This window comes from Elephantulus edwardii, unplaced genomic scaffold (genome assembly GCF_000299155.1).
Source record: "Elephantulus edwardii isolate Elephantulus edwardi_28Jun2011 unplaced genomic scaffold, EleEdw1.0 scaffold00011, whole genome shotgun sequence".
In the NCBI taxonomy this organism is placed as follows: domain Eukaryota; kingdom Metazoa; phylum Chordata; class Mammalia; order Macroscelidea; family Macroscelididae; genus Elephantulus; species Elephantulus edwardii.
In genome coordinates, this window is record NW_006399761.1 from 8,597,789 (window position 1) to 8,611,338 (window position 13,550).

General features: G+C 43.8%; 1 protein-coding gene across 3 annotated transcripts in view; it reads right to left on the bottom strand.

The window, feature by feature from the left end:
- NRXN1 (neurexin 1) overlaps positions 1–13,550 on the bottom strand; it is a 1,383,864-nt gene that overhangs the window by 766,639 nt on the left and 603,675 nt on the right. For all 3 annotated transcript variants that reach the window (XM_006880912.1, XM_006880911.1, XM_006880913.1), the window contains one exon: positions 8,681–9,064. In XM_006880912.1, coding sequence (XP_006880974.1) covers positions 8,681–9,064 — 384 coding nt within the window. The remainder of the gene's footprint in view (positions 1–8,680; positions 9,065–13,550) is intronic.

Consider the following 13,550-nt stretch of genomic DNA (forward strand, 5'->3'; position numbering starts at 1 on the left):
CTCATTCTCCTGGTAACAATGGAGAGGAGTAGCAATTCCCTAGAGTTTCTTTTGTTTACTAAATGCTGACTCATCATAGGTTTTTCCTAACAACAGAATCTCAAGGACTGAAAGAGAGTCAGCAACATAAGTTCCTTATCAGTACGGCTTGTCAAATGAAGACTAACTTGATTATGAGTTACTTAAATTACCTTTGTCTTAATTATTTCTCTGGGATATGCACTTTCTTTGAGCTAGGTAAGAAGTTCCCCGAAGGGACTGAATTTTGTGCCCCCAGATACATGTATATCATGATATCCTGTACAAAATGATCCCGATCCCTCATGATCTGCAAAGAAAACATCTGTAAGAGGATTGAGAGTAGAATACAATGCCTTTCAATCCCATCACAGTTTTGATCCTATGTAAGAAGTTCAGTGAGCCCTCTAACATTTCTTATCTCACAAGAGCAGGAGAAAGAGAGTCAAAATGGGGAGCCTCAGTGCCCCCAAGAAAGAAGGGAAGGAAGGTGTCTCTCTAAATTCAGCTTCCGGCCCTAGGAAGCACCTAGATAATGTGAGAGGCCAAGGCGTATGAACATCTCCAAAGACTGGTGGGATGAGAGATGCTGAAGAAAACAAAGAGCTTCTCCCAGAACAGAGAGAGAGAAGGGTTCTCCCCAGAGGTGGCACCTCACATTTGGTCCTCCAGCCTCCTAAACGTTCCTTTTCATGTCCTCTACTTGCTATCACGAGAAGTAAGAAGGCAAGTATCTTGAGGGACAGATCTTAGGGACCGAATCCTGACAGGAGCTGCCTGAGAAATAGTAAGAATGATGGTAAAGTTGCCGAGAACTATAATAACAACTCCACAACTCATTGCTCTCCAGTAGGAACCAACTCACAGCGGAGCCCCCACTGGGTTTTCAGAGACTTTAACTGGCCCATCTTTCTCCTGCAGAGAGGCTGATAGATTCAAAGTGCCTCTAGTGAACTGTAAGGAGAAGAAAAACAAAATCCCGTGTTTGCAGTATAATCATAAAAGTAATCTAGGCTTTCTCTTTCCCTAAACTATAACCAATTGAGGCCCTTATCCATAAAGCAGAAAATAGTCGAGTAAAGTTTAAAAGTAATTTTTGATCATTCCTTTAATTTGGTTTCCTATATACAGGCCATGGTTTTTGCAATCACTTGCTTTGCTTCAGAGAGCTGGACAATGACTAGGGATGACAGAAGGAGAATTGATGTCTGAGCTGTGGTGCTGGAGAAGAGTATTGAATATACCGTGGACTGCTAGGAGAACAAACAAGTTTGTCCTGGAGAAGGTGAAGCCAGGCTGCTCCTTGGAGTCAAGGATTCTGAAGCTTCGTCTGACATACTCTGGTCATGTTGCAAAGAGGGGCTGGTCTGTGGAGAGGGACGTCATGCTTGGGAGGCTGGAGGGACAGCGCAGGAAAGGAAGACCCTCGATGAGATGGACTGATTCTGTCACTGGGGTAATAGGGATAGATGTGTCAGAGACAGTGAGAATGGCACAAGACAGAGCAAGGTTTAGGGCTGTGGTTGTCACTATGAGTCGCAGGCAACTCGACAGCATATAACATCAAAAACAACAACATATATATGTTGTTCTGTCCTTCAGACAGAACGAGCACATCTGCTAACCTGCCTTATTTCCTATGAAACATAAGTTCCTTCTCAGTGTGGCTTGTCAATGAAGGCGTAGCTCAATCATGAGTTACTTAAGTTCCCTTTGTCTTAATTACATGATACTAAGGGAGGAGAGGAAGAAAGATTGACCGAAACTTTGGTTTTTAACACTTATGATGGTTTTGAGTTTTGGAGGGCAAAGGAAACTATGTTGGACCAGGACATCTACCATATATATGTTGTTGTTGCTGCTAAATACTGGTTAGTTGCCTACGACCCATAGCGACCCCCATGTACAACAGAACTTAATGCAGCCTCATCATGCCTTCTCTTCTGTGAATCGCACAATCTCTCATATGCTCAAGTTCATTGCTACAGTGACTGTGTCGGTTCAGCTGGTTGGCGGTCTTCCAGTCTTCTTCTGACCCTCTCTCTCTCCCAGGATGATGTCTTTTTCCAAGGACTCCTGACAACATCCCTGAAGTAAAGGGTTAAAACATTATAGGCTCTCTCTTCTCTTCCTCCTGTAAAAACCAGTATCTCTCTGTTGCTCAACAATCAGATAAAAAGTCTCTCCTAATCTTCAATGAAAATGAGCTTAGTCTGACAGAACCCTACCGGATGCCTCATCATTTAGGGTTTAGCTTGCGTGATCAAAGTTGGATCCCAGCATATATGAAATGCAATCAAAGCACAAGACTGAGCCACATCGCTGAATTCTCCCATCCTCCTAAGAGCTGCAGAAAATGGGGACACACAACAAAGTCCTAAAACTCAAGTCTGTCCAAGTGCCACCGCAAACAAGCCTCTATGTAATAGAAGGATCAATGTCTTTCAGTTTGGGGGCTGGAGAATAGTGCTGAATATTTCGTGGACCACCAGGAGAACTAACACGTCTGTCCTGGGGAAGGTGAGGACGGTTTGTTCCCTGGAAGAAAGGATTTTGAAGCTCCGTCTCACATACTTTGGGTACGGGCCCAGGAAGAACCAGTCCTTGGAGAAGGACAGCACTCTTGGAAAGGTGGAGGGACAGTGCAGTAGAGGAAGACCCAGGATGAGCTGGTTTGACACAGCGGCTGGAGCACTGGGATTAGGTCTGTCAGAGACAATGAGATTGGTGCATGATAGGACAGTTTTCAGAGCTGGGGTACATAAAAGGTCCGCTATGAGCTGCAGGCGACTTGATGGCACATAACAAAAACAACATGTGAAAAGAGCTTTGATAAACTTCAAATGAAAGCTCACATTACTCCTCATAATTAGAGTTTAATATTTAATTAAACAAGAAATGGGAAACAGACAAGTTGTCACTGGGAGTTGCCAAGTAAATGGTACACACTGCTCTGGGATTTGAAGGTTATGGTATCTGACAGGGTCCTATAACATTTGGGAGATAATTTTATCATTGAGAAGACAAAACGAGTTCTTTAAAAGGCTAATTACAAAAATCAGTGGCAGAGTCAAGTTAGAGTGTTAGCCAGTGCTCTACCAGACAAGTCAAAAGGAGACCTCTAAATTCATACAATGGAATACTACGCAGCACTGAAAAACAAGGAACTAATGAAATTCTATTCTTAGTGGACTACCCAAGAGGATATTATGCTGAGTGAAATAGCTCACTCAGAAAAGGACAAATATTGCATAGTGCCACTATTGTAAAACAGGACTGACATTGGGGTTGAGGGAAGACAGAGAAGAAGGGTAGGAATGATGTATACTGCATTGCAACAGTTGAGGGAGAGAACTGTTTAAAAGGGATATATGATTGGGTATTATTGTCATGACAGGAGTCCAGAATGAAGGCTTCACAGTGCAGTAGACTTAGGGGGAAGGATTGTACAACAATGAAAGAGTCTTTCTTTTACTTATGAAGGAGAAAAGTGAATTGGGGGTGAGGGGGTGGGCAGGGAGAAAAGTGCAACAATAAGTGACTGAAAATCCTAAGTCTCTGTAAACTTGCATTAAAATGAATATTTTTTTAAAAAGTAGACCTCTTACTTTACCCTTGCTTTTGTTTTAAATATATAACAAGTTGCTGTGAATTCCAAGGCTCAAACTGGGGGAGAAGGGAGCGGGAAGGTGCTGAAATTCATTTGGACATTATTGCTGTATTACTCTTCCTTATGGGATCAATACCCATACAGCAAAATCCCATTTCCCTGTTGAATATTTAGCCCATCAGCAAAAAAAGGTCTCTTCTGTCTTCTAACCCCCTGGGCTCACTTCGTGCAGAATGAAGATTCCCTCTAATGCGATTATAGCATCAGTTCCCAGGCTGAGTGGTCCAAGGACACGGACTTGGTGTTTAATGACTTTTGATAATGACAACTTTGTAATTTATCAATTACAGTTCCAGAAGAGTAAAAGGAAAGAATTTCTTTTTGAAGAGAAAAGTGAACTGGGGGTGGTGAGGGATGCAGGGAGGAAAATGTGCAATGATGAATGGATGGAAATCCAAGTTCTCTATAAACTTGCATTAAAATCTATTAAAATTTTTTAAAAAAGGAAACAAAGAACCAAAAGGGTAAAATAAGAACTTTATACATGCCCTTTTCTTTTGTTATTCTGTTATGGGTTGTCATTTCTTCTAGGATAATCTGACTTCAATCTAACATCATTGAGTTGGAATCCACTAGCCCACCCTTCAATGGGTTTTTAGAGGCTGAAAATACCCATCTTTCTCCCATGGAGCAGCTGGTGGATTTGTACTGCCTGTCTTTGGGTTGGTAGTACAACTCCTTACCCACTAGGCCAACATAGCCACCTCTCACGCCCCCCAGTAACTAGTGACGTCATGGGATCAGAGTGTACCTGAAGAAGAACCAGTGGTACCTCCCTTCGCTTGGAATTGGGGACCCTGAGAATTGGACATGGTCCTGTGCTCAATGAACCAGTGCACGGCTGAGAGGCGGCCAGAGGCCAAATGCTGTGTTTCTGACCATGACAAGAGTCGCCTACAACCCTTGGTCTCACAAAGCACTAAAATATATGCAAGGTTATGATTTCTGATATTTAAAGATGGTGGCCCATGCACGGGGGAGGGCCAACAACAAGAAACCCCCCACACACACACACACACTCTCTCTCTCTCTCTCTCAAAAAATGACCATTTTCTCTTCCACATCAACACCAACCTGCAGACAAAGATAGCTGTGGAAATTTCCAGCCACCTGTCAGACAGAAAGGCATGCCAAATCCCAGTGATGAAGTTTGGTATTAAATTCTCATTTGCAAATGTGCATATGCTTGCCGCCCCTCCGTCTAATTACTGCAATATATAAATATTCCTGTTCCCGCGTTCTGGCTCGGAAAGCGTCCCGGTTCTATTTTTATTTGCAGCCAGATGCAGTAGCGGAGTGTTGCCACGGGGTGGCATACTTAACCGCAGGCTTTGCAGATGCTCAGGACAGACCCTTTTCAGTTAGCCGGGTATTGGGATCCTGCTGACTGATGACAGTTCACACCAAATCTGAGCTCAAGCAAGCCTGCTAACTTCATATTCTGTCCGACTTCAGAGTTTCCTGCAAACTTCGTCATAAACTTCACTCCCACCTCATCCCATCTTTTGACAGTTTTTAACACCAAGCAAAACTAAAATTAGGAGGAGAAATGAGAGGAGGGAAGTTAGAGAGAATATATATGCCCAACAAGCTCAAACTACAAAGAAAGTGCTAATCTTCAATGACAATTCAAAGGAGATCCCACAGGACAGAGTGTTTGGCTGCTAACTGAGAAGCTGATGGTTCAAATCCACCCACTGGTTTGTAGTAGCAAGAATTGACAGTTAACACTGTTGAGATTATGGCCAAGGGACCCCCGTGGGAAAGTTATATTCAGCTCTATGTGCTTGCTGGGAGCTCTGGGGTGCTAGTGGTCACGTTGCACTGCCTATCTGAAGGCACTGAGTTCAAATCCACCAGCTGCTTTTAGAGAGAAACATGAGCATTACCCTCCCATGCAATGATTTACAGCCTCTGAAATCTCACTACAAGATCAGCTGAGTTGGTTTCAATTCAATAGCACCTAACAAAAAACAGCACGAGTCAAACTAACTAGATGACTAACTAAACTAGCTTACTACCAACTCAGCAAAGGCTGCAAAGCACAAAGGAAGAGACTGCCCATCCTTCTCACACAGACCAGCTGGTGGATTCGAACTATGTGTCTTTGGGTTGGCAGTGCAACTTCTTAACCACTCGGCCTCCAGAGTTCTCTAACTTGATCGCACCTAACAGAAATTCACAAGATTTACAATCCGGTGTCACCATAAAGAATATTCATTCATTGATCTACGTGATGAAATATTCTCTTATTGATCTAATTTCACAGCTCAGCTAAGCTACATCTTCCACAGCTAACCGAAGGTTCTTAGTAGATTACTGAACTATGTCTATTAACTAATATTAGCAGCAGAGCCAAAAAAACCTGATGGTGTACCTTCTCGTAACAGTAGGGGGCCAGGGCCACATTTCAACTCTCTGTGCTGGAGAACAGCTACCTTTTTCTCAAGCAAGTGTTAGCTGAAAAGAATGAAAGTATTTCACAAAAGAAGAGAAGAATAAATGTCTACGGCTTCAAGAAATGGATGCCAGGTACTTTTCAGCTAACTATCTAACAGAGGTGGTATTACTCAGTGCACGACAGGACAATGGAAAGACTCGCTGGCATTCTGTGGGATTGATTTTCCATTCCATTGTTGAAAATGAGTGACAATTGGTTCAGTGACGAGGGCATTTATCCCAAACACAGGGGCTGATGGAAGGGCGAGCTTACAACTGTTTATTCTGCATTTCTTCCTCTAGCTTGGCCTGCAGATCAGCCGGGGCAGCTCACACACTTCAGTTTCCCCCCTCTCATTCTTCTTCTTATTATTCTTCTTCTTTCAAGACGGGAGGAGAAGGCAACTGGCCAGAACTTCAACCAGCAAAACTAAGCCATAGAGTGAAACTGGGAAATAAATCTCTGGCAATCAGTTGGTTGTGCACCAACGGGGAGTGCTTCTAAAGTTAGGGCTCCCTCATCATACTGCTGATGCAACTTCAAACTTCAAACTATGTTTTGACGTCAATGTCCTTGACTTTTCTTCATTGTGGCTTCAGCCAGGGAGTGAGCAATGGTTTCCGCCTTAGATGGCTGATTCTGGATGTTAGACTCCAGTGGTTACTCAGCAAATTAGGACCCAGGCCACTGTCTTGTGGGCAACAATAAGCCAAGTGACCTTGATGTCCTCCTAGGTGACTATGGTGCCCTCCCAAGGCCCAGATCCAAACAATCATCCCCTCAGGGAGACTGGCTGCAATCAAGAAGTGAACATTTGCAAGCTTCCACTCTAGTGACAGGAAGGAAAGGGGAAAAAAGACAGTCAAGCAACATTCCCCAGAAGACAAGACCTTTTCAAAGGGAGGGGAGAATCTCAGCTGTTGTCCAAGTCAAAGGAGAGCACGGACCTTCCTGCCTAAATGCTTCTGTGTGGATTCAGCCCCCAACACTCGGGGTAGCCCCATGCTGATGTCCGTGAAATGCATCACTTTCATGCTCATCACTGTCGAGTCAGGCCCAACTTCTAGCTCAAACGCCACTGGGTTTCTGTGGCAGTAAAGTGCAATAGAGAAAACTGCTCATCATTGTCCCAAGTGGCTGTGAGTGGATTTGAACCACCAAAGCGTTGTGGTCTTCGGGTTAAGCAGCACAGCTGTCTAAAGCCTACGTCACCAGAGCTGCCTAAGTGAAATGAGGAGGTTAATGCAAGAGCTCAGACAGCGACGCCAGGGGAGGAGACGCAACGTCCAGGTTCAACTCAACTGACTGCCATCGAGCTGTCCTCTACTCCTGGCTGACCCTCCGGGGGGAGGGTTTCACAGGCTGTAAATCACCAGGGAGGACACTGCCCAGCTGGATACTTTGCAGCAGCTGGTAGATTCGAACTGCCTGCCTTTCAGTTGGCAGCTCAAGGCCGTAATGACTAGATCAATCTAGTTTGTTTCAAATGTTATTCTTGACATTGACACTGTGCTGGAGATTATGAATTCAACCAAATCAAGTAAAGTGGTATGAAGGTGCTTCCACCTAGCATCAGCCCTTCAGGATAGATGATAACTATGTTCTAACCCTAATAATAATAAATAAACAGGTTCATCGTGGAGAGGGTGAAGCCAGGCGGCTCCTTGGAGGCAAGGACTCTGAAGCTTCATCTGACATACTTTGGACATGTTGCAATGAGGGACCAGTCCTTGGAGAAGGATGTCACGCTTGGGAGGGTGGAGGGACAGCGCAGGAGAGGAAGACCCTCTATGAGGTGGATTGATTCAGTGACTGGAGTAATCAGGGTGGGTGTGTCGGAGACAGTGAGATTGGCCCAGGACAGATCAGGGTTTAGGGCTGCTGTATATATGGTAGCTATGAGGTGTAGGTTGTAACAACAACAATAATAACGATGATGATGATGTCATTTGACATTAAACTGTGTCTATGTCTAGTTGCACCAACAGTGCGGTAAACACACCCTAACTTTGACAGGACCTACATCAGGTTAATACCTAACAGCTGCAGAGGATTTACGTATCAAATCCATGCTAGAGTTCCCACAACCGTAAATCTTTACAGAAGCAGATTGGTACATATTTTTCCTGTAAGGCATCTGGTGGGTTTGAACTGCCATCCTTTTGGTTAGCAGCTAAGAGCTAATCCACTGCACTGCCTGGGCTCCCCTCTAGAGGTCACGAATATACCTAATTCATGCTTTATTTTTTCAAAACTGGATAGACCACATAGCATCTACTGCCCATAATAGCTCTTAGACCCACACCTTAGAGGCAGAGACATAACATACCTCTATTCTCATAGTACACTTACATAGCCCAGTCTTCCCTACCTGAGAAACGCTGAAAACCATTAAGAGCGCATGAATAGCCAGCCAGTTACGGCTGCTCTCCTTGCAAAGAGTGTATCTATCTAAGCCAAGCATGCATTTTGCTTCAACGGCCACTCTGGGTTTGAGGTCATCGTTGAATAACACTTCAAGGGAGACACATGCTGGCTTTCTGGAACCGTACCTCTCTCACAGGACCTGCCAAGATAGCCGGTTCCGGAACAATCGCAGACATATCGGTTCCACCCATCCCGGCACATGCCGTTGTTTTTGCAGGGATTGCTAAGGCACGGTTTTGCGGTCTCCCTGGAGCAGGAGGGCTTCACTCCGGCAGTGCTCTGAATCTCAGCCATCTGCCGGATGTCTTTGCTCTGGCCGTCGATGAACAGGTCCCGGATGCAGCCCACGTAGCCGTAGTTGAGCAGAGCTGTCCACACCTCGGTGGGGAAGACCAGGCCGGCTTTGTTCTCGGGCAGCCCCCCCAGGTACAGCTCATCGTCCAGGTCCAGGATCTCACTCTCGCCAGGAGCCGTGTAGGGCGTGCGCAGCGTGTTGACAGAGATGGTACCTGTGGATGAGACAGAGAGAGAGAGCAGGTCTTTATGGGGCACGACCCAGACAGAGCATCACCCTCCTACTCTTTATACGAGAACTCCCTACCGGCAGACATTTTTCTTTTGGAGATAGATAGATAGATAGATAGATAGACAGACAGACAGACAGACGGACACATACATACATACATACGTACATACATACATACATATATAGAGATTAGATAGTTATACAGACAAAATAGATGAGATATATAGATATATATGGATTAGATACAGATATGGATATATAGATACACAGATACACAGATATATAGATATACATACACACACTCATATATATGTAATAGATATATTTAATGTTTCTTTCATGCTTCTCGGTGGAATGAACAGATACTTGTAGAATTAAGTCATTTCAAAACTTAAGCAAGAATCTAACTCTTTGATTTAGAGAATGAAAACCAATGTGTTTGTCTGGTAACAAATGTTTGCCAGCCTCTGACACAGGACTTATGAATGAAAGATAAAAAGAAGAGAAGGAAGGGAAGGAAAGAAGGGAGAGGAGAGGGAGAGAAAGAGAGGATAGCAGAGAAGGAGAAAACAGAGAGAGGGAAAGAGAAGAGAGAGGAGGGAGGGAAAGTGGGGGAAGAGGGAGGGAGGGGAGGAGATGCAGAAGAGAAAGAAGTAAGAGAGGAGATAGAGAGAGAGTTACAGAGGGGTGTGTGTGTATATAGAGAGAGAGAAGGATGAGGGGGAGAACAAAGTGAGGCTCTTCATCATGCTAATATATTCAAGCTAAGGGTTTATATCCATCATTCTGGATGGACAGTTAACTGACTATGTGCAGTATAAACATGGACTTCATGACACAGTGTCCTGTGCCCTCCCTTTCTTCCAACTGGTTCAAGAACGCGCTTGGAATGCCAAGAATTTGGGGAGATTTGAGAAAATGAAAAAATGGAATTTGGGGAGAGCACAGTTGGGAGAGTCAAAACTTATCAGGAAACAATCAGAGAGCATTAAAAGAGTTGGGATAGATTTGTTTTTAAATTCTATTCCCCTTCCTCCATATTTCTGTTTATGGGGCGAGTTAAAACAACCACCACCACCAATCAAAAGAATGTAGCTCAAAGAAGGTGAAATACCCTTGTGGAAAGGTGAGAGCCCTTGTCCATGCTGCAATCCTGACCCTCACATGCTTGGGGGAGTTCTGAGCAAAGGGAACTGAGGGGCTCACAGTGTGTCTCCTCTCTTCATCTCTGCCCTCCTGTGTTCCCCACCCCCCATTCCTCTGTGAGAAGCCCAGGGCTCAGCCACTGTGTCCACACTCAGGGGAGAAACTGGTGCCAGATGATGGAGACACTCACTCGTGGACCATCTGCAGACGGGTCACTCGGCCTTTATCTGTGGTATACGAGTGCCCGCTTTGCATGGTTATCTTGTGAGAAAGGAGATTCGTATGTGTTTTTGTTTTATATTATTGGTCCCCCCCCCCATTAATTTTCTATGTTGGCATAGCCAGGCAAAGATTCTTAGAAGTTTACCATTGAACTAGACTCTTCTGGTTACAGCTGACACAGTAAGACCACATTTTCTTACACACACACACGAAAAACTTGCCAGAAAAGAAGCTAACTCACTACCCTTGCAACACTCTGATACCTTCTCTTACTTTATTAACACAAAGGCTGGCTGTATCTCTTCAAACTGATTTCAGGACCTACCAATGAGGTGACGTCTACAATCCCGGAATCACTGATGACAAGGTTATTGTCACAAAAGAGGGGAATGCTACTTAGCGGCTTTGTTATTTTTCTCCTTGAGAGGCAAGGTCAACAATCTTATGGAAAGAAGGACCATAATATGAGAAGGACAGGAAAAGGAATATATTCAAATAAACGATCATCTAAGATAACTAAAATGTCCATCTAGCTGAGGCACATTAAGGACTTGCATTGGGCAAGCGAATGTTTAAGACACAGCTCGTGAAATTATTTTGCAAACACACAAAGTAAGTTAAATAGCCACAGCTTAGAGTCAGATACAATTATCCCTATAGGCTTTGTTGGTGTTTTTGCTGTTGTGGTGGTAGTGTAAGGGTCAAGTCAGAACGGACCCATAGCTGGCCCTCTTCGGGGTTTTTAAAGGCTATATAATTGCATGGGAGGAGTTTGTCCATCTTTTTCCCAGGTAGACCTTGTGGACTGGAACTGCATGCCTTCCGTATGGATGTAAAATGCAATCTAGATATGTTAATGACTACTGGTGACAGGAATGCAAAAGGTGGAAACAATGGAGAATGAAGAGTAGTTGGAAGGAAAACAGGGGCTCAGCGACAGAAATGAGGCTCAAAGTAGAATGACTGAATTTTGTATTTTGAAGGATCTACTCATTGTGAATACCTTTTAAAAAACAAAACAAAACAAAAAAAACCACACAAGGGGAGCTCTGGTGGCCTAGTGGCAAGGAGCTGCAACTACAAATCCAGAGGCGCACGGTTCGAATCCACCAGATGCTCTGCCGGGAAAGGAGGGGCAATCTCCTCCTGTACCTATCAGATGTGATTTGATGGTACACGCACACAAAAATAATAAAATTAAAAAAAAACACACCACAAACAGTGACTTTATGCATCGACCTCACCTGATGGGCTGCATAGGAATCAGATTAAATCTGTGAAAGGATTCATTGGAGAAGTTCAATGGCAGCAGTTAGAACTAGGCTGGAGCAGATTCTGGGTCAGATCATTAATTACTTCTGTGCAAGTTCAAAATAGGGTCAAAGAAAATTAAAACAAGTCCACGAGAACCAAAATATGATCTTGAGTCTATTCTATCTGAGTTTCAAATTTATCTTAAGAATAAGTTTGAAGCATTGAACACCAACGACAGAAGACCAGATGAGTTGTGGGATGATATCAAGGATCTCATCCATGAAGAAGACATAAAGTCATTACAAAGACAGAGGAGAAAGTAAAAACCAAAATGAATGTCAGAAAAAACTAAAAATTGCACCAGCACACTGAGAAGCTAAAACTAAGGGGAAATATGTCAAAGTAAAAGGGCCGGAAGATTTCAAGTGGCAGCTTGAGAAGACAAAGCCAAGTAAAACGAAATGTGCAGACTGCTGGAATTGGAGGATAAAAAGAAAACTCATTCTGCATTTCTCAAGCTGAGAGAATTGAAAAACAAACTAAAGTCTCAAGTTGCAATGTTGAAAGATGTTACGGGCAATACATTAAACGATCCAGGAAGCATCAAAAGAAGATGGAGGGAATACACAGATTCCCTGTACCAAAAAGAGCTGGCTGACACTGAAAAATGTCAGGAAGTAACCTAAGAGCAGGCGCTCTTAGTGGAAGCTGCATTGAGGGTACTGGCAAAAAAACAAGGCCTCAGGAATCGATGGTATACAAACTGGTTTGTTTCCATTAACAAATGCATCCCTGGATGCGCTCACAAGTCTATGCCAGGAAATCTGGAGGACAGTTATCTGACCCACAGACTGGAAGAGATCCGTATTTGTTCCCATTCCCAAGAAAGGTGATCCAAAAGAATGTTAAAACTATTTAACGATATCATTACTATCACATGCAAGCGAAATACTGTTGAAGATCATTCAAAAACAGCTGGAACAGGACAGTGAGGGAACTGCCAGAAGTTCAAGCGGGATTTAGAAAGAGGTCGTGGCACTAGGGATATCATTGCTTCTATCTGATGAATCCTGGATGAAAGTAAAGAACACCAGAAGAATGTCTTTTAATGCTTTATTGACTATGTAAAGGCATTTGACAACAACAACAGACATTCAGGACTGCAGCACAGCTCCTTACCCCTAGACCCCCAGAGCTTCCTCTATATGCTCTGGCAAACCACAAAACACACACACACACACACACACACACACACACACAACCAAAAACGAACCCAAACTATTGACAAGTGGTTTCTGAGTTATAAATCTTTATGGGAGGAGAGTGCCTGTTTTTCTCCCATAGATCAGCTGGTAGATTTGAACCATTAACCTTCTAGTCAGCAGTGCACCATGTGACACACAGTGCCACCAGAGCTCCCTGTATTCTAGAAAAACCTTTGAAGACAGCTAGCAAGTAAAGGGAAATGTATAACTTCTTGTTAGTGAGCTGTGGTGGTCTAGTGGACAGCGAGTTGTGCTGGCAACCCAAAGGGAAGGTGTTTGAATCCTCCACCAGCTTCTCTGAAAAGTGGGCCATCACCTCCTGTGTGATTCGACAGCCTCGGCAAAGGCCCTGAGGGTCACCTATGAGTCAGTTCTCACTCCACAGCTCAAATCAACAACTCCAAATATAAAGGACAGGAATGTTATGTTTCTATTTTGGAGAGTCAGAGTAAACATTTTTCATAAGTAAGTATTCTTACTCAGTCAAACCCATAAAGGTGCTTGTATTTTACTCTGTAGATGTGAGAGAGTGACTGGGGTCATGGGAGTAGGTGTGTCAGAGACAATGAGATTGGCACAGGA